The sequence below is a fragment of the Cyprinodon tularosa genome, unplaced genomic scaffold, assembly GCF_016077235.1.
Source record: "Cyprinodon tularosa strain WSP-4 unplaced genomic scaffold, ASM1607723v1 ctg843, whole genome shotgun sequence".
Classification (NCBI taxonomy): domain Eukaryota; kingdom Metazoa; phylum Chordata; class Actinopteri; order Cyprinodontiformes; family Cyprinodontidae; genus Cyprinodon; species Cyprinodon tularosa.
Genome location: NW_024039611.1, coordinates 1 through 22015, shown reverse-complemented (window position 1 = coordinate 22015; position 22015 = coordinate 1). Strand labels below are relative to the sequence as shown.

The window sequence follows — 22015 nt, the reverse complement described above, 5'->3', positions numbered from 1 at the left end:
ATACAAAGTTAAGCATATTGTGCAAAACAGCAATAAAAAGATAAAAATCCTATCAGATTTATAGTTCCCACCCTGCAGATATATTAGAATCTGTCCTTAAATTACAGCCAAACCCATTTACACAGTAACAGATTAAAACCTTTAGATAAATCAAACATTACTGCCACATATCTGACTCTATAACCATTAAAACAACTATTTTCATTAATCTCAGACGGAACTATTCACAGACTGGATTACATTAAACTGAACTTCCAATTTTCACCACTGTTTGGCGCCAAGTAACCTTTCCTCTGATCACAGCTTGCTTGGTCTCGCAATGAATCCTGGGATATCCAAGAATACCGAGGATACATCGGACCCGTCCTTCAAATCGGGCAAAAAGAAGGACGCATTTTAAGGCCGCATAACGAGGACTCTTGGAATCCGACCAGACCTCGGCGCCGCGCTATGACGTAATCGGCCTTCGAATCCGGTCTTCTAAGGATGCGTCCTAGGTTTTCGAACAGAGCCTATGTCTGCAGCTGAAGATTATTTTGCAAATTGGTTAAAGGAAAAGTCGCTCATATTCAGAATCCAAACTTCTGAAAGTTCTTTAAATGTGAAATGATTCCATCCTGTTCAATAAATGATCAGTGTTTTAATTCAGAGTAATTTTCATGTGAATGTGCTTTACTGGAGGCATCCATGTTTGTCAAAGAACACTACTGCCACCTACTGGTTAGTGACATTGTCACGGTGCGGTATCGGCTGTTGATCAAGTCCCAGTGCTGTATCTGGTGTTTGTCACAACGCGCTATTATCCAAGTCATCTTGAAAACATTCTTCTTCCAAATGTTGGCTACATATTACGGGTTTTTTCTCTGGCCAGAAGTTCGATGGCAAATCCTCCCTCTTCAAGTTGGCGATCCAACGACCAACCCGTCCGTGGAGGATCAGGAATCAGAAAGGTGGAATAACTCTTTTTTCCACTTTTCCCCGATGTATTCCAGCATCCAGCTGCCATGAACGTGGGCATTGTCAGTTTCACTATAGCTCTGGTGAATTTCAATGGTGAAGTCCTCTGGAAATCTTCAATAATTGTTGTTGATTGCAGATGTGTCTAGTAGTTCCCATTGATTTAGCTTGGAAAGCGGGGAGAATGGCGCTAGGCTTACCGCACCGTGACGTCACTGCTGGAAGATGGCAGGAGGGAGGGGCTACTATATTTGGGAAAAAATGGCCGCTCCCAGACTCAGTGATTGTCATGAAAATTATTGTTTTTTTTTTTTTTGTAATTAACACTAAATCAATTAAATCACTGCCAATATTTCAATCTGAAAAACTCACACAGAGAGAAAAGATAATTAGAAGAATTTATTGATAAGAAAGTATAGACTTTGGCGCTCAGACCTCGGCAGGAACATTCATGCTGAATTATGCTTTAACATGCATGAGTAGATGAATGTGAATAGGGATGTTCCCCCCGGCCTGAAACTGGTGGTGGTTTAATCCGAGCTGGTTGACGAGGTGATCTGCTGTGCAGAATTGTGGGACTAGAAGACTGAGGGAGCTGACGCCGGGGCTTCACTCAGACTCGGGATATAGAGGTCCTGCTCGGTGATGCAGGTACCGTGAAGTGTCCATGATGAGCAAGCATGAAGCGACAGTGGAGAGGAAAAACTCCCCTTTGGGAAGAAACCTCTGGCAGAACCCGGCTCAACATGGTGGTCTTCTGCCGGACCAATGCGATGAGACGAGGGATGGTGACAACTGGGATTAATACTCTCTGATGAGGTTGAGGTGAAGTCGTGTCATGGAAGACGATTCAGCTGCGATGGCGGAGAAGGGGATGGAGGTGGGTGAATTGTCGTCTGAATCGAAATCCGACGTTGCGATTGCAGGATAGCGGCTGTGGTGAGATTTGAGGGAGTTTATAAAGTGGAAGCAGGACGCTGATTGGGCTTCGTGGTGGAGTAGTTCAAAGCTGATTGGCTCGCTTCAGAGACGGATCGGCTTCTGATTGATGGAGGTAAGTCAGAGTTTCTTCAATTGAACTTTCGCTAGAGCTTCATTTCAATCTGAAAAACTCACACAGAGAGAAAAGATAATTAGAAGAATTTATTGATAAGAAAGTATAGTCTTTGGCGCTCAGACCTCGGCAGGAACATTCATGCTGAATTATGCTTTAACATGCATGAGTAGATGAATGTGAATAGGGATGTTCCCCCAAAAAGCCGAGGTCGAGGCCGGAGAGTCCGTATGCTCGTAGGGCATACGCTAGGGACAGAATAAAGAATGCGTAATGAAATGCTGAGAAGGTTTGCAAACAACTTACCGAGCCAGGTTGTTGATGAGGATGGCGACCACGGTTGACGCCGAGAACTTACCGATGATGATTTACCCATGATGATGATGATGAACCCATGATGATGATGATGAACCCATGATGATGATGATGAACCCATGATGATGATGAACCCATGATGATGATGAACCCGTGATGATGATGATGATGATTTACCCATGATGATGATGATGATGAACCCATGATGATGATGAACCCATGATGATGATGAACCCATGATGATGATGATGATGAACCCATGATGATGATGAACCCATGATGATGATGATGATGAACCCATGATGATGATGAACCCATGATGATGAACCCATGATGATGATGATGAACCCATGATGATGATGATGAACCCATGATGATGAACCCATGATGATGATGATGAACCCATGATGATGAACCCATGATGATGATGATGAACCCATGATGATGATGATGAACCCATGATGATGAACCCATGATGATGATGAACCCATGATGATGATGAACCCATGATGATGATGATGATGAACCCATGATGATGATGAACCCATGATGATGAACCCATGATGATGATGAACCCATGATGATGATGAACCCATGATGATGATGATGATGAACCCATGATGATGATGATGATGAACCCATGATGATGATGAACCCATGATGATGAACCCATGATGATGATGATGATTTACCCATGATGATGATGATGATGAACCCATGATGATGATGATGATCCCATGATGATGATGATGATCCCATGATGGTGATGATGATGAACCCATGATGATGATGATGATTTACCCATGATGATGATGATGATGAACCCATGATGATGATGATGATGAACCCATGATGATGATGATGATCCCATGATGATGATGATGATGAACCCATGATGATGATGATGATCCCATGATGATGATGAACCCATGATGATGATGAACCCATGATGATGATGATGAACCCATGATGATGATGATGATGAACCCATGATGATGATGATGATCCCATGATGATGATGATGAACCCATGATGGTGATGATGATCCCATGATGATGATGATGAACCCATGATGGTGATGATGATGATGATGATGATGATCCCATGATGATGATGATGATTTACCCATGATGATGATGATGATGAACCCATGATGATGATGAACCCATGATGATGATGATGAACCCATGATGATGATGATGATGAACCCATGATGGTGATGATGAACCCATGATGGTGATGATGATCCCATGATGATGATGATGAACCCATGATGGTGATGATGATGATGATGATGATGATCCCATGATGATGATGATGATTTACCCATGATGATGATGATGATGAACCCATGATGATGATGAACCCATGATGATGATGATGAACCCATGATGATGATGAACCCATGATGATGATGATGAACCCATGATGATGATGATGAACCCATGATGATGATGATGAACCCATGATGATGATGAACCCATGATGATGATGATGAACCCATGATGATGATGATGATGATCCCATGATGATGATGATGAACCCATGATGGTGATGATGATCCCATGATGATGATGATGAACCCATGATGGTGATGATGATGATGATGATGATGATCCCATGATGATGATGATGATTTACCCATGATGATGATGATGATGAACCCATGATGATGATGAACCCATGATGATGATGATGAACCCATGATGATGATGAACCCATGATGATGATGAACCCATGATGATGATGAACCCATGATGATGATGAACCCATGATGATGATGAACCCGTGATGATGATGATGATTTACCCATGATGATGATGATGATGAACCCATGATGATGATGAACCCATGATGATGATGATGATGAACCCATGATGATGATGAACCCATGATGATGAACCCATGATGATGATGATGAACCCATGATGATGATGAACCCATGATGATGATGAACCCATGATGATGATGAACCCATGATGATGATGAACCCATGATGATGATGAACCCGTGATGATGATGATGATTTACCCATGATGATGATGATGATGAACCCATGATGATGATGAACCCATGATGATGATGATGATGAACCCATGATGATGATGAACCCATGATGATGAACCCATGATGATGATGATGAACCCATGATGATGATGAACCCATGATGATGATGAACCCATGATGATGATGATGATGAACCCATGATGATGATGATGATGAACCCATGATGATGATGAACCCATGATGATGAACCCATGATGATGATGATGATTTACCCATGATGATGATGATGATGAACCCATGATGATGATGATGATCCCATGATGATGATGATGATCCCATGATGGTGATGATGATGAACCCATGATGATGATGATGATTTACCCATGATGATGATGATGATGAACCCATGATGATGATGATGAACCCATGATGATGATGATGATGAACCCATGATGATGATGATGATCCCATGATGATGATGAACCCATGATGATGATGAACCCATGATGATGATGATGAACCCATGATGATGATGATGATGAACCCATGATGATGATGATGATGAACCCATGATGATGATGATGATCCCATGATGATGATGATGAACCCATGATGGTGATGATGATCCCATGATGATGATGATGAACCCATGATGGTGATGATGATGATGATGATGATCCCATGATGATGATGATGATTTACCCATGATGATGATGATGATGAACCCATGATGATGATGAACCCATGATGATGATGATGAACCCATGATGATGATGATGATGAACCCATGATGGTGATGATGAACCCATGATGGTGATGATGATCCCATGATGATGATGATGAACCCATGATGGTGATGATGATGATGATGATCCCATGATGATGATGATGATTTACCCATGATGATGATGATGATGAACCCATGATGATGATGAACCCATGATGATGATGATGAACCCATGATGATGATGAACCCATGATGATGATGATGAACCCATGATGATGATGATGAACCCATGATGATGATGATGAACCCATGATGATGATGAACCCATGATGATGATGATGAACCCATGATGATGATGATGATGATCCCATGATGATGATGAACCCATGATGATGATGAACCCGTGATGATGATGATGATGATTTACCCATGATGATGATGATGATGAACCCATGATGATGATGATGAACCCATGATGATGATGAACCCATGATGATGATGAACCCGTGATGATGATGATGATGATTTACCCATGATGATGATGATGATGAACCCATGATGATGATGAACCCATGATGATGATGAACCCATGATGATGATGATGATGAACCCATGATGATGATGAACCCATGATGATGATGATGATGAACCCATGATGATGATGAACCCATGATGATGAACCCATGATGATGATGATGAACCCATGATGATGATGAACCCATGATGATGATGAACCCATGATGATGATGATGATGAACCCATGATGATGATGAACCCATGATGATGATGATGATGAACCCATGATGATGATGATGATGAACCCATGATGATGATGATGATTTACCCATGATGATGATGATGATGAACCCATGATGATGATGATGATCCCATGATGATGATGATGATCCCATGATGGTGATGATGATGAACCCATGATGATGATGATGATTTACCCATGATGATGATGATGATGAACCCATGATGATGATGATGATGAACCCATGATGATGATGATGATCCCATGATGATGATGATGATGAACCCATGATGATGATGATGATCCCATGATGATGATGAACCCATGATGATGATGAACCCATGATGATGATGATGAACCCATGATGATGATGATGATGAACCCATGATGATGATGATGATGAACCCATGATGATGATGATGATCCCATGATGATGATGATGAACCCATGATGGTGATGATGATCCCATGATGATGATGATGAACCCATGATGGTGATGATGATGATGATGATGATGATCCCATGATGATGATGATGATTTACCCATGATGATGATGATGATGAACCCATGATGATGATGAACCCATGATGATGATGATGAACCCATGATGATGATGATGATGAACCCATGATGGTGATGATGAACCCATGATGGTGATGATGATCCCATGATGATGATGATGAACCCATGATGGTGATGATGATGATGATGATGATGATCCCATGATGATGATGATGATTTACCCATGATGATGATGATGATGAACCCATGATGATGATGAACCCATGATGATGATGATGAACCCATGATGATGATGAACCCATGATGATGATGATGAACCCATGATGATGATGATGAACCCATGATGATGATGATGAACCCATGATGATGATGAACCCATGATGATGATGATGAACCCATGATGATGATGATGATGATCCCATGATGATGATGATGAACCCATGATGGTGATGATGATCCCATGATGATGATGATGAACCCATGATGGTGATGATGATGATGATGATGATGATCCCATGATGATGATGATGATTTACCCATGATGATGATGATGATGAACCCATGATGATGATGAACCCATGATGATGATGATGAACCCATGATGATGATGAACCCATGATGATGATGAACCCATGATGATGATGATGAACCCATGATGATGATGAACCCATGATGATGATGAACCCATGATGATGATGAACCCGTGATGATGATGATGATTTACCCATGATGATGATGATGATGAACCCATGATGATGATGAACCCATGATGATGATGAACCCATGATGATGATGAACCCATGATGATGATGATGATGAACCCATGATGATGATGAACCCATGATGATGAACCCATGATGATGATGATGAACCAATGATGATGATGAACCCATGATGATGATGAACCCATGATGATGATGATGATGAACCCATGATGATGATGATGATGAACCCATGATGATGAACCCATGATGATGATGATGATTTACCCATGATGATGATGATGATGAACCCATGATGATGATGATGATCCCATGATGATGATGATGATCCCATGATGGTGATGATGATGAACCCATGATGATGATGATGATTTACCCATGATGATGATGATGATGAACCCATGATGATGATGATGATGAACCCATGATGATGATGATGATCCCATGATGATGATGAACCCATGATGATGATGAACCCATGATGATGATGATGAACCCATGATGATGATGATGATGAACCCATGATGATGATGATGATGAACCCATGATGATGATGATGATCCCATGATGATGATGATGAACCCATGATGGTGATGATGATCCCATGATGATGATGATGAACCCATGATGGTGATGATGATGATGATGATGATGATCCCATGATGATGATGATGATTTACCCATGATGATGATGATGATGAACCCATGATGATGATGAACCCATGATGATGATGATGATGAACCCATGATGGTGATGATGAACCCATGATGGTGATGATGATCCCATGATGATGATGATGAACCCATGATGGTGATGATGATGATGATGATGATGATCCCATGATGATGATGATGATTTACCCATGATGATGATGATGATGAACCCATGATGATGATGAACCCATGATGATGATGATGAACCCATGATGATGATGAACCCATGATGATGATGATGAACCCATGATGATGATGATGAACCCATGATGATGATGAACCCATGATGATGATGATGAACCCATGATGATGATGATGATGATCCCATGATGATGATGATGAACCCATGATGGTGATGATGATGATGATGATGATCCCATGATGATGATGATGATTTACCCATGATGATGATGATGATGAACCCATGATGATGATGAACCCATGATGATGATGATGAACCCATGATGATGATGATGATGAACCCATGATGATGATGATGATGAACCCATGATGATGATGATGATCCCATGATGATGATGATGAACCCATGATGGTGATGATGATGATGATGATGATGATCCCATGATGATGATGATGATTTACCCATGATGATGATGATGATGAACCCATGATGATGATGAACCCATGATGATGATGATGATTTACCCATGATGATGATGATGATGATTTACCCATGATGATGATTTACCCATGATGATGATGATGATGATTTACCCATGATGATGATGATGATGAACCCATGATGATGATGAACCCATGATGATGATGATGATGAACCCATGATGATGATGATCCCATGATGATGATGATGATTTACCCATGATGATGATGATGATGAACCCATGATGATGATGAACCCATGATGATGATGAACCCATGATGATGATGATGAACCCATGATGATGATGATGATGAACCCATGATGATGATGATGATGAACCCATGATGATGATGATGATCCCATGATGATGATGATGATCCCATGATGATGATGATGATGATCCCATGATGGTGATGATGATGATGATGATGATCCCATGATGGTGATGATGATGATGATCCCATGATGATGATGACGATGATGATCCCATGATGATGATGACGATGATGATCCCATGATGATGATGACGATGATGATCCCATGATGATGATGATCCCATGATGATGATGACGATGATGATGAATCCTGCGGATGATGATGACGATGATGATGATGATGACGACGATGATGCATCCCATTATGATGACGATGATAATGAATCTTGCGGATGAGTCTGATAATGAATCTTGCGGATGATTCTTGCGGATGGTTACATATATGAAGAATTGATGCATTAGGGAATGCATGCTAAATGGTGTCAAGGATGCATGACGAGACACAGACCAGACGTGACGTGACACACAGGAGAATGCATATAAATGCCCGTCATAAAGGTGAGATTGCATGAATGTGAGCCAGAATGAAGATAGCATGAATAGCAAGGAGACAGCATGGAAGACTGCATGAAGCAGGGAATAATGAAGAAAACTGATAAGGAGTGGGAGTAGAAAATGAGTTAGAGGATAGTCGTGATTAGGTCAGAAAATTATGAAAATGAGTTGAACCACCACCAGTATTTGTAATAAAGTTACCTAGAGGCAGAGAGAGCACTGAGCTGAGAGAATTGGTGAGAGTTCTGGGCGGATGAATGAGGTATAGGCTGGTGAGCCATCGCCCCAGAGCTGAGGGAAGCCTCAGAACCCCGCGAGTAGCTGCAATGCAGCTGCTCGGACCAGAACGAATGCCCAGATTACCTACTAGAGGGAAGGCCACGTGATTCTAAGAGTATCCTGAGGTGGTGAAGAACCATGAGTGGACTTAGGGTAATGCTTGGGCGAATAAAAGTGCTGATGCCTAAACATAACGCACTGAGATGATGAAACGTTAGTGACTGCTGCCAGTGATGCTTCTGATGAAGGCATGAGAGACTGGGAGGAGGAGTGACTTATTAGTGCTTCAACTACTACGAAGTTATCGCAGTGGGCGGACGCGATTCCTTCCCGGAGCCCCACGATGCAAGCTAGCTAGGGTTAGACCTCACACAAGCATAATGGGTGTGAATAAAAGAGGCCATGAACCCGTGAACCACCTGTCCTGAAGAACCCCCCAAAACCTACGGATGCAGCATCCGTAAAATTTTTGAAGCATGGCAGGAGATAGATAATGTCGACATAGAAAAGAAATTTGTTCCAATTAGAAGCAGTCAGACCAGAGATCTGAACGGCAGCCTACGTTCAGTAATCTGACCAAGAAGAGGGACGGAAATTGCCGGATCAAGCAACTGGAAATGAAAGCGCGGCCTTGAGAAATAAGCGCATGGCAAATTAGCTGACCTAGCAAGGAGCGCAATTGGCATTTAGAAATGACTGATGTAGAACATCAGTTTGTGTTTTTTTTTTTTTTTTTTTTTTTTTTTTTTTTTTGAAGAAGAAGAAGACAGAACGATAATCAGAAGTAATGATAAGGGGTGGTAAGATGACGGGCTGCTAAGACTGAGGTACGATATATATAAAGCGTGCACGGCAGGGACAGACTGATCGGATGGCCCTCCTGCAGAAGCTCTGAGTAATCACGATAGATGCTGAATGCAGCCAAAATTTTGGCCAATAGAAAGATCTCTGGTAGACGGAGATCGGATGATTTAAGAAAAACTGAGACGTCACCTGCTGATCGACTTCAGGGGAGGGAAGAATAAGAGACTAAATTAAAATATTCCCCTGAATAATTAGAACGAGGCTAGGGAAAATATCAGCATGTGTGTTAATATAAGTATGCCTGATAGAGGCAGGCGAAGCATAAGAGCAGACTCAAATAGATAGAAAATTATGAATGAAAACATGGTTGAATACGTCTTACCCTAAGGCTGGCCCAGGGCGGGCGTTCCCTAATGTGAATGAGGGGAGGGGGAGGTCCGTCTGAGCAGACAGCGGCAGGGATGACGTGGCAGTGCAGGGATTCCCACGTTTGGAGCGTGCGGACAGCGTCGAAGGATTGAGTGAGAGAGTCCGGTGGAGCGGAGGGAGGCTGAGAGCTGTTAAGCGCCAGAAGGACTAGACGGGGGAGCTGCTATGAATCAGGAAGCTGGAGAAGGTCCAAGGCTGCATCGAAACAATGAGAAGGAGCGGGCGTAGTGGTGACTGCTGCTGGGACAGATCCGGGAGGCCTTCTGCGCCTGGCGAGGGGAGCGGAGGACTTGCATGTCTTTTGCGGCCAGGAATCGGAGCGGATTGAAGCGGAAGGCGAGGGAGATGAATCACGAGGAGGTAGGAGGGAGGCTCGTTAAGACATCTGAGCAGAGTCTAGGTCGGAGCCTGGCAATATACCCTTGGAGTGTAACGCGGAAGAAGGAGATGAGAGCGGCTAGACGGGAGTTTCTCCGAGCGGGGAAAATTGAATTGTCGTCTGGATCGAAATCCGACATTGCGATTGCAGGATAGCGGCTGTGGTGAGATTTGAGGGAGTTTATAAAGTGGAAGCAGGACGCTGATTGGGCTTCGTGGTGGAGTAGTTCAAAGCTGATTGGCTCGCTTCAGAGACGGATCGGCTTCTGATTGATGGAGGTAAGTCAGAGTTTCTTCAATTGAACTTTCGCTAGAGCTTCATATTAGTTTACAGTACAAATAATGATCCATGGATTATTTCCTTTAGGCCCCGTCCACACGAAGTCAAACCCTGGCCTAAATTCACTAAATTTTTCACCAAACCAGCCTCTCATCCATACGAAGCCGGCGTTTCGGGGGTCTGAAAACGATCTTTTTTTTATTCAGCCTTCAGAGTGGGAAGATTTTGAAACACCGTTTTCGCGTTTCCATCTTTAAGCTCTAACCGCATTTTTTTTCTTACACGCATGCGTCATAGCGTCGCCTCTAAACACGCATGCGCGACACAGTATCACAACAACAATGGCGCCGTACTGTGTTGAATGGTTGCTGCTCATGCTACTCACCCTGCTGTCGGGCTTACAACAGAATCTTCTTCTTCTGGAATATCTCCAGGAAGAACAGAGCAATATCGACCACATAGTTCAGCACCTGAATTTGACTGAACCACCAAAATGGACCCGCAGGGCAACCATGTATAAATATTAGTGCGCATGCCCAACATTTCGTCGCTTATCTTTGCTTTGGCACCACAGCGCCACTTACAGGCCTGGCATACATTTTGCAGCGTTTTCATGCATTCGTGTGGACGATCACATTTATTTTACGTCTCCGTCTTTACGACAAACGTTCTGGAAAATATTAGCGTTTCGTGTTCGTTTTGACTTGGTGTGGACGGGGCTTTAATCTGTTGAAAAATGTTTCGATTAATAATTGGATAGCCAAGGATTACTTAAGGAAACAGGTGAAACTAAAACTTTTCCACTTCAGGAGGCTGGATGGATAATATTGTCAGACAAAAATATATTTTCTATGTTAAATGCAAAACATTTATATATTTTTAAAATCTTGGTATAATTCCTGCTCTCAGTGAGTCGCTCTGTCGGCTAAAGGCAGGTTTTAAAATCTCTATACTCCAGTTAACGATTAATGAATATTAAATTAGTAGATGATTATTTCAAGAATCGATTAATTAATCCCATTAATTGTTTCAACCCTAATCTGAACCCAACAGAACATCTGGCCTCGAGCACAGAGTTTAGAAACCAGAGAAGAACATAAAAGATGTTTTATGGTCTGTCCTCCATGCAGCTCGGCTAAATGAGTCGATTAGTGAACCACACAAACATTCTGCCTCCTTGGATCCTTTCAACAGTGGAAATAATCTGGAAATAATCCAGACCATCCATTCATGGTTCTGCTCTGTATTGATCTCACCAGTGAATTTTGAAGTTTGTTATGTTTATTTCTATAAAGGTTCACAGTTGTGTGAGTATTTTTGCTCTAATCCTTTACTGCTGCAACACCACAGTTTCACCATGTGGGACAATAGAGGAATTTTCTATTTAATTCTATTCTATGATCTAGTCCAGTGAGGTTCTCCTTAAGAATGAACAGGGGCGCCCTCTGGTGGACAGATATAAAATTACAGCACTGAAAGAAATTCCTCCTGACGTCATCAGTTAATTGGATGGAACAAACGGTTGATTATTATTTGTTTACATCCCTGTTTTGGGTGTTCTGTTCTGCTAACAGGATGTTCCACTTTACCGTTCGCCGTTTTAGCTTTTTATTGGTTTTATTTGCAATTATAGTTGAAGTTTCTTTTGGAAGGAATAAAATATAAATAGACTGAAATAACTTTAAAACCTAAAAAATGAAAATAAATCCGTTCAGTTTTTACTACAAAAATCTTAAAAAATTAAAAACCCAAAATATTTTATTAGCAGACAGGAGACGACGCAGTCTTAAGAAGTTGTCAAACAGCTGGAAATATGGACTAAATTGGAGTTTTAGTGTGTTTTTGTGTATTTTAATAAGGTGTGCGTGCGTCACTCACGCATAATGCAGTGAATGTTCAAAGTCGCTCCTTTTCTCGTTGTCAAAGCGAACATCTTGGGGTAAATCTGCTTCTGTTTTGGCATCAACACATCTGGGGATCCCAGGAGCCCATGTCACCCATCTGGCCAACAGAGACACTCCTTTAATCTCAGGAATTTCTGCATGAATAATTCTGCAGGATTCTTTATTTTTCTGTGAGACCTGAATGTGTTTTGTCTCTCCTGCAGCTCGTTCCTCCTGTGTTGCAGCAGCCGTGCGGAGGAGTCCTCCACCAGAGTCTTTGCTGCAGAAGCAGAGGGTTAAAACAGAGCTTCACTCAGAGAAACATGAAGCAGGGGGATTGATCTTTTTCCTTTTTGCTCTTCACACCAAAAGGTGAACATGTGAACTCAAAATGGAGGCTGAAGCTTTAGAAATGTTGCCTCAGAGCCAGTTTCCCCTGGAGTGAGTCCATCAGCGGCTGAGCCAGCCCCACCTACCTGCTCCTTCTCTTATTTCCACCTTGGCGTTTCCGATCAGCCAGCGGTAACACGGGAACGTCAGAAGTTTGTTTCCCCCTGGAGGCTCCACCGTCACATACCGGCAGAACCAGTTGTCCTCCACAAAGTACTTCTCTTTCTCCAGCCGGACCAGTAAGAGACGCCCTAAGGGTGCTTTGCTGGTCACCCTGTACTGATCCACCTGATGAAGAGTTGGAAAGCAGAGAAAATCATCACAGAAGCTGTTTGGTTCATAATGAGGCTTCATTAAGCTGTAAAACTCTGGGAAGAAGTTAATAACAGTGATGGGCTGTCAGGACCTTCACCGTTAGTCTATAATTAATCAGAAACTCTGACCTACATTCATAACCTAAACTTTAATTTATTTTTATCCAACTCTATTAATTTATTCCAAACAATCAATTATCTTAATTTTGTAGAGTTTCTCTTGGCTGCGCTGCTTCTATTCCATTTATCTGGTTGCTCTATGTTTTGTCCAATCAGATTTCAGCCTCTGTTCGTTGCTATGTCAGTCAAATCTGTCCAGGGCCTTTAGAACCAATTCAATTCTATTCAGTTTATTTCTATAGCTCCAATTCCCATCATGTCATCTCAGGTCACTTTCCAGTTCAACCAGATCATCCAGTCAGATTGATTCAAAGTTTTCTATCTAAGGAAAACCAGCTGATTGCATCGACTCATTGACTCTTCAGCAATCCCTCACACTAAGCATGCTTGTAGCGACAGTGGAGAGGAAAAACTCCCTTAGAACAGGAAGAAACCTCCAGCAGAACCAGGCTCAGTGTGAGCGGCCATCTGCTGAGGCCCACTGGGGTTCAAGGAGACAGAAGCAGACAGAAAAAGGAACATAGAAGCACTGATCTATAAATACTTTCTATGTGAGAAACGGTAAGCTAGCTCCATAGGTGGTTCTCTCTGGGAAAGAAACGTTTAATCAGACAAAATCTGAGACAGTTTTAATGTCAAAAAGGATAAAAGAGAGACATCCAGTCAATCACAGTGAAAGCTGAGCTCATAGCTATGTCTAGGAGAGATGAAGAGAGCACATCCAGTTAGTCACAGTCAGAGAAACAGTACTACACTGGAAAACAGGCCAAGCTCCAACATCTAGAAACAAAGGTGTTGATGGCAGCAGCACAGCTGATATTTCTCTCCAGGATGGAGTCACAGCCAAACAGGAACAGACCAGATGAAGCTACTATGAGAAAAAGCAGAGAGAGCAGAACGTTAGAGATTGAACTAACAGATTCTGCAGAGTGGGAGAATAGAGATAGAATGAAGCAGAATGATGAAAAAGGGGTCCCTATGTCCTCCAGCAGTCTAAGCCTATAGCAGCAGAACTATAGAGATAGAATGAAGCAGAACTGCTGCTGATGTTACCTTAATATTAGTGAGGAATGTTTTCTTCAACCAATCAGATTTCAGATTTGCTCCACTGGGCCAGCTAGAGGACCCGCCCCTACGTCAGCATTTTCTGTCCTCTGATTGGTCAGTTAGAGCTAAACGTTTACAGCCAAGTAAAGCTAGAGATAATCTGCATTATAGATTCGTTTTTATTCAAAGTTTTTCTGGCCTCAATGGCCGATAATAAATGGAGATACTAAGACTTCCTGCAAAAAGACAAAAGCATGAATTTAGTTTATAAATGATCAGCATCTCTGGTGAGTGGGATATGTTCTATTTTATCTTGTTAGAGCTTTGGTTATAGAGGATTGCTGTTGTTTTAATAGAATTAATATTGCGACTCTTTTCTCGTAATTTTATGATTTTATTTCTGTAAATTTAGGACTTTATTGTCGTAATATTCCGATTTTATTCTTGTAATGTTATGACTTTATTCTTGTATTTAAAAAATCTCTAGCCTGTCCCTAATAATCTGTTGTAGAATTCAAAGTCAATCTCACATTATTTTTTAGATTTTTGTTTTTTGAAAGTTAGATTTTTGGACTGTATCTTCTTCTATTTTCAAATGTTCAAAATTTGCTCCTTGCAACAATAGTGGAATAAAAATCCCCCCATAGTTTCTTTATTCATGCGTTTCATTTTGGAGAATTTTACCTGAAAACAAAGCATTAAAGTTTATTGTTTTCAGAATTTATGTTAAACTTCTCAATGTTATTGAACAACAATGGTTCCAAAATGACCTTTGACCCAGAACTGATTTCAGAAGTGGGGGTGTCTCTACCCGATCCCTGGTCCCGTAAGCACGATCCGTCCTGCGCGAACAGAATAATAAGATCCGGATCGCCGAAAAACGACGTAATCACGGCACAGAAAATACTTATTTATATAGTCAAAACATTAAAGAATGCTGAACTAAATTCCATAGAAAATATTGAAGACTTTTCTGGAAGAAATGGAGACGTTTTACATTATCTCCATTGTATTGGGTGACGTCATCATCGGAGGCGGTCAGAGAAGTCGCAGTAACGGTCCAAAGGCTATTTAAGTGTTTTGCTTTTTTACATTTATTAGAATATGAAATATTTAGGCAGTAAGAAAAAGTAAGTAAGAAAAACAAAGTATTGCCTACCTGGAAGTCATCCTGTACTCGCCGTGCTTCACGGACGAATCGGGTAGTGACGGAAACGCAAGTATTTTTTAATAAACTAACTTCAGCGTGTTTGACAACCAATCACACAAGAAAAGACGGGGGGCCAATCAGGAGGGAGGTCTGAAGTCAGGGAAGCGGGCTTCAGCTTCAGCTTGAGCTGGGGTTTGGGGTAGGGCTGGGCGATAAGACGATACGTATCGTACGGACGATAGAAAAGTGTCTATCGTGCTAATTCTATTCTATTGTTTCTATCGTTTCTAACACAATTGTATCTCGTATTCATGCAAATATTTCCCATGAGAGTTGGAGACGCAGGAGGCTGAAGTATTAAACCGGTGGTCGCAACAAACAGAGACAGCTACGCAGGCAACCCAAGATAAAGAAATTTTACCAAAAAGAGGGGGCACATCTGTGATTTGGTTACATTTTGGATTTAACAAGTCCAACAAGGAGCAGACAACATTTGCAAACTATGCTACAAGACTGTTCCCTTACCCGACGGAAACACCACAAACCTCTTCTAATACCTAAAGAAGAACCACAGTAATTTAATTTAAATATTCGTAGGATTTGAAAAAATGTGAAGGATGCTGTAGCCATACTTCCACCTCATCTTATGCATATATATTGTTGCACTACAATTTATTTTTCTAATTTGTGACAGTTCTATAAATGTCACTTCAAAATAAAGTTGAAAAAGTAAGCAATTATATTATTTTGTCATATTTTTCAGAGATTTGCGAAAATGTACTTAATTGGGGCATATTGCGATATATATCATTATTGCGATATAAAATAGTCCATATCATGATATATGATTTTTTCCATATCGCCCAGCACTAGTTTGGGGTATAACATTGTTGAACCGTTGGGTTTCTGTAGGCATGATCAGAGGGAACTTAAGTCTGACGGAAGATTCCTGTGCAGCCTGCTCTCAAAACAATAAATGTTGTTTTGGATTTGCCCCCCCCCTTATCAAACCTCCCCTGGATGTTCGACTCAATTCAGTTTATTTCTATAGCGCTTAGGCACTTTACAGTTCACCATGTTGATGTGGACGTTATGTCAGAAGGGCCCAGAACTGCTCCTGCTCCTGTTCCTAACAGAGCACTTCGCTCTCAATCTGCAGGTTTACTAGTGGTTCCTAGAACTTCTAAAAGTAGAATGGGAGGCAGATCTTTTAGTTATCAGGCTCCTCTCCTGTGGAACCAACTAGTTTTAGTCCGTGAGGCAGACACCCTGTAAAGTGACCTGAAATGACACACTGTAAAAACGACAACTCAAAATTGTTCACCTTACTAAGATTTTTGCATTCACTGATAATAAAATTGCCAGTTGGAACTTGAACTGTCTTTTGTGAGCCAGTTGAACTCACTTTCATAAGTTTCTGATGAAAAGTTCATCTTATTCTATAAATTAAGTTGAGTTTACTTAGAAGTTGTAGTTGACACCCAGTCTGAGCCAGGTCAACTTATCTGCGCATGCTCATTTCAAATTTGTCATGGCAACCGGCTGCTATGGGGTTTCCATGGATTTTCCCAGGAGCTCCCTTCTATAGTTTGGTTCAGCCTTTCGGTCACTCTGCTGGCGGTAACTTTCCCTGGGGACTCGTCCAAGAGAAGACTAAGGCACTAGTTTCCTGTCATCTCTGGCAATATTGCATTATTATAAGGTTTTAACAGGAGTTGGAAAGTAAAAAAAATATGTGCTGAAACCTGATTTGCTTTAAGAATAAGATTACTTGTTTACATTGTGAAATTGTAAACCTGTTTTTTGCCAAAGTGGTTCAAATAAACATGCAAAATTTCACTGGTTTACTGTCAGGGCTGCTCAGTGGCGCAGTGGGTCTTTCTGCATGGAGTTTGCAAACTCAAAATGTAAGTTATTACAGGGGATGGTAATCTGAATTTAAAATAACATTTTACAGATAATCTGAACTTAAAATAATAAGTTTTTACAGACTTGAAAGTTCCAGTAACTTGAATTAAAAAAACTTAGTTGGCAGAATTTGAAAAACTTAGCTGACACAACTTAATAAGTGTAGTTCTACAAAACTTAAAAAATTAAGTTGATGCCTTCAACTCAAAAATTCTGTGCAGCCGGTTCCCTTGAAATTTTGAGTTGAACTAACTTTTTCGTTTTTACAGTGGCATGTTGTGAATTGGCGCTATAGAAATAAACTGCATAGAATTGAATATCTAGATAAACATGCAGATGGTCCAAAGGAAAATGGAAGGATTCCTCCAGCGTTGGGTTTCACACACTCACTGCTCCTCGACAGAAATCCAGTCCAGGGTTGTCCAGCAGGGTGCGCTCACTCTCCCCTGTCTCCCCTACCAGGGTGACGTAGATGTAGTTGTTGGTGCCTGAATACTCTGATGTCCCTGTGGCGACTGTGATAGAGTAGACCTCCATCTGAGGACAGAAAGACAGAAGATAAACCAGAGAAAGGTTCAATAAAACGTGTCATTCTGTGGCTCTACTGATGGCAGGCGCATTCATACATCATTTAGGACGTTAATATAGTTCAACCTGACTCCTGATTCTGCTCTATTTACAGATTCTTACTGCATTTAGTTAAAACAAGATTTGTTCCACTTACAGGAGGCTGCAGTAATGTTTGGTAATCTGACACCCGAGGAATGGGAATGATAAACAGAAGTCAGAGGCTGCAGGAGACAGATGCTCCTGTTAATACTAACAGCTTTAACCTCGCTGTGGGAATACGCATCCAGAGGAACTCCTCTGGCGACGAACACGGTCGTATTTCTCGTTTTATTTCTCCTCAGAGGCGCAGAATTATTACAGATTTATGGAGCAAAGGCAGACGGCACAACTTTCACAAGTTTCAACATCAGATTTATGGTGAAAGCGAGTAATGTCGTCACCACACCCTTCCTCTGCCTTCTAGAGACCATATTTTCAGCATTCTGCTTCATTCTATCTCTATAGTTCTGCTGCTATAGGCTTAGACTGCTGGAGGACATAGGGACCCCTTTTTCTTCATCCTGCTTCATTCTATCTCTATTCTCCCACTCTGCAGAATCTGTTAGTTCAATCTCTAACGTTCTGCTCTCTCTGCTTTTTCTCATAGTAGCTTCATCTGGTCTGTTCCTGTTTGGCTGTGACTCCATCCTGGAGAGAAATATCAGCTGTGCTGCTGCCATCAACACCTTTGTTTCTAGATGTTGGAGCTTGGCCTGTTTTCCAGTGTAGTCCTGTTTCTCTGACTGTGACTAACTGGATGTGCTCTCTTCATCCTCTGACATGGGAGCTGGCTCGGAGCTCGTCTGCCTGGCTGTGTGTTTCCTGGACGGGGCCGCCTGTGGAGCTGGTTGACAGTTGCCTTTTGTATCTATGCTTCTTTTTCTATGTCTGCTTCTGTCTCCTTGAACCCCAGTGGGCCTCAGCAGATGGCCGCTCACACTGAGCCTGGTTCTGCTGGAGGTTTCTTCCTGTTCAAAGGGAGTTTTTCCTCTCCACTGTCGCTACAAGCATGCTTAGTGTGAGGGATTGCTGAAGAGTCAATGAGTCGATGCAATCAGCTGGTTTTCCTTAGATAGAAAACTTTGAATCAATCTGACTGGATGATCTGGTGAACTGGAAAGTGACCTGAGATGACATGATGTGAATTGGAGCTATAGAAATAAATTGAATAGAACTGCCTATATGGAAGGTCTTCTTCAGTGTCATGGAATATTCCAGTTACACCAATAACTTTAACTAAAGCCAGTAGGCGGCGCTCTCATGCCTGTCCGTTCTTTTGATTTTCTTACTGTTTGATTAATACTGTTTGTTAGCCGGTTGTCAGGTCAGCTAATGCTAATGCTAAACTTTGGTTAGCCTCCTTAAAGTAGGGTGAACCGACGCCCTCTTTTTCCCAGACATGTCCTACTTTTCAGATCTAAAAAAATGTCCGGGGAATTTCATAATTGTCCGGGATTTTGGTCGACTACAGAGCAGCAGAACTCTTCCTGACTGATTACCAGCAGGTGTTTGTCAAACGCAGGAGTTTAGAAATATTGACTTGCAACAGGATTGCGTGTTTAGACGCGTGAAGGAGGCGGAATAAACCTTCCAAACACTCCAGGAAATTTCCCAACCAAAGAAACAAAAGAACAGCTGTGCATGAAAACAGCTCTTCAGCTGCGCGCTTTGCAAAGCGGCGCGGATCCAAACGGAGGGGCGTCATTTGAATATCATATCTAAGCAAATGTCTTGGCCTTGTTTATGCAAAGGAGCAAACAGGATAGTAGATGCATTGTGTGATAGAGAGACAGGACAGGTTTGTTTGTTTGTTTGTTTGTTTGTTTGTTTTCTCAGGCCACAGGCATCATGACTGATGATGAGATCAGATGTTATCTGCTTTTCAAATGACTGATATCTGAAGATTATTTTACATGTTTTAGTAACAAAAAACACCCCATAGAAAGACACAGACCGGTTCAGTATGAGCAGGAAAATGATTTACCAAGTTACATTAATTATTAGCTCAGTTTTAATTACTCATTAAAGTTACAACTTCCTCCTGATTAAAATAAATATTTTACTTTGATTTATCTGTTTTTTTTTTCTTTATGGGACATGGACAGTTTTCCTCAGATGAATCTGATTCCTTTCTGCAGCATTTAGTCATTAAGGATCCAGTCAGTTATGAACTTAGTCCCAGAAAATAAAACATTTAACACCAAAAGTTCAGTTTGTTAAACTTTCTGACCTTTTTCTCCAGCAGATTCTCCTCGCAGCTCGCAGACGGACTCCTCGCTGGTTTTTGCTCTCTGTGTCCCTGATAGTTTGGAGGAATTGCTGTTTACTGAGTGACTGTGCAACTTTCTGTCCCTCCTATGAGACACTTTTACCAAAGTTATTTCTCTGCACTCCTGTGAGAGAGAGAACTAAACACGCCCTTTATGGGACCTCACCTCACCCCCCCTGCAAACACTCAGCCACCCACTCACTGTGACACAGAGGAGAGTTAGCAGCAGAGGGGAAGTTGGCTGACAGGCCTTTAAACTGAACGGCTGCTGATGGAATATGATCACATGGGGCAGGTTTTTCACAGCAGTCATTAAATAAATCCTTGTTGCAACCAATAAACACATCATTAATTAATTCATTTTCACAAATCCACTTCTGTTCTTCTTCTCAATGATTATTCTGATGAACTGTAAACTTTGGCGCCTAAAATAAACATCCCAAATCAGTTGATTAGTTTTTGTTAACTGACCACCTCCATGTTTGGATATTAAGTTTTTTTCCCCGCCTTTAATAACTTATCAATTAGTAATTAATCAATAAATGGAAATAAATGTAAGATTAGTATTTGCTCTGTTTGATCTGTTAGTTTACAAAGTTACTACTAAGCAAAAATACAACAATACAAGTGCAAATAAAAAAAAGAAAACAGAAATGCAAATCAGAATTTAAAATTACGCAAACCCTGGATGAGGCTGTTAGACTCACTGCCAGCAGGTGGCAGCGATGCGCCTGGATATGGATTTAAAAGGAGGAGGAGAAGAAAAAGCAGAAAATTCTATCATCCATCATCCATCCATTCATCCATCATCCATCCATCCATCATCCATCCATCTATCCATTCATCCATCCATCATCCATCCATCCATCCATCCATCCATCCACCCATCATCCATCCATCCATCATCCATCATCCATCCATTCATCC

The 22015-nt window shown here is 41.4% G+C and overlaps 1 protein-coding gene across 1 annotated transcript in view; it reads right to left on the bottom strand.

The window, feature by feature from the left end:
- Positions 1 to 21228, bottom strand: part of alox12 (arachidonate 12-lipoxygenase) — a 39770-nt gene extending 18542 nt beyond the window's left edge. The window contains exons 1-5 of the mRNA XM_038272848.1: positions 21050 to 21228; positions 18601 to 18747; positions 13758 to 13959; positions 13480 to 13561; positions 13277 to 13399 (exon numbers count right to left, since the gene is read on the bottom strand). Of these exons, the coding sequence (XP_038128776.1) occupies positions 13277 to 13399; positions 13480 to 13561; positions 13758 to 13959; positions 18601 to 18747 (554 nt within the window). The 5' untranslated portion in view covers positions 21050 to 21228. The remainder of the gene's footprint in view (positions 1 to 13276; positions 13400 to 13479; positions 13562 to 13757; positions 13960 to 18600; positions 18748 to 21049) is intronic.
- Between the last annotated feature and the right edge of the window lie 787 nt (positions 21229 to 22015).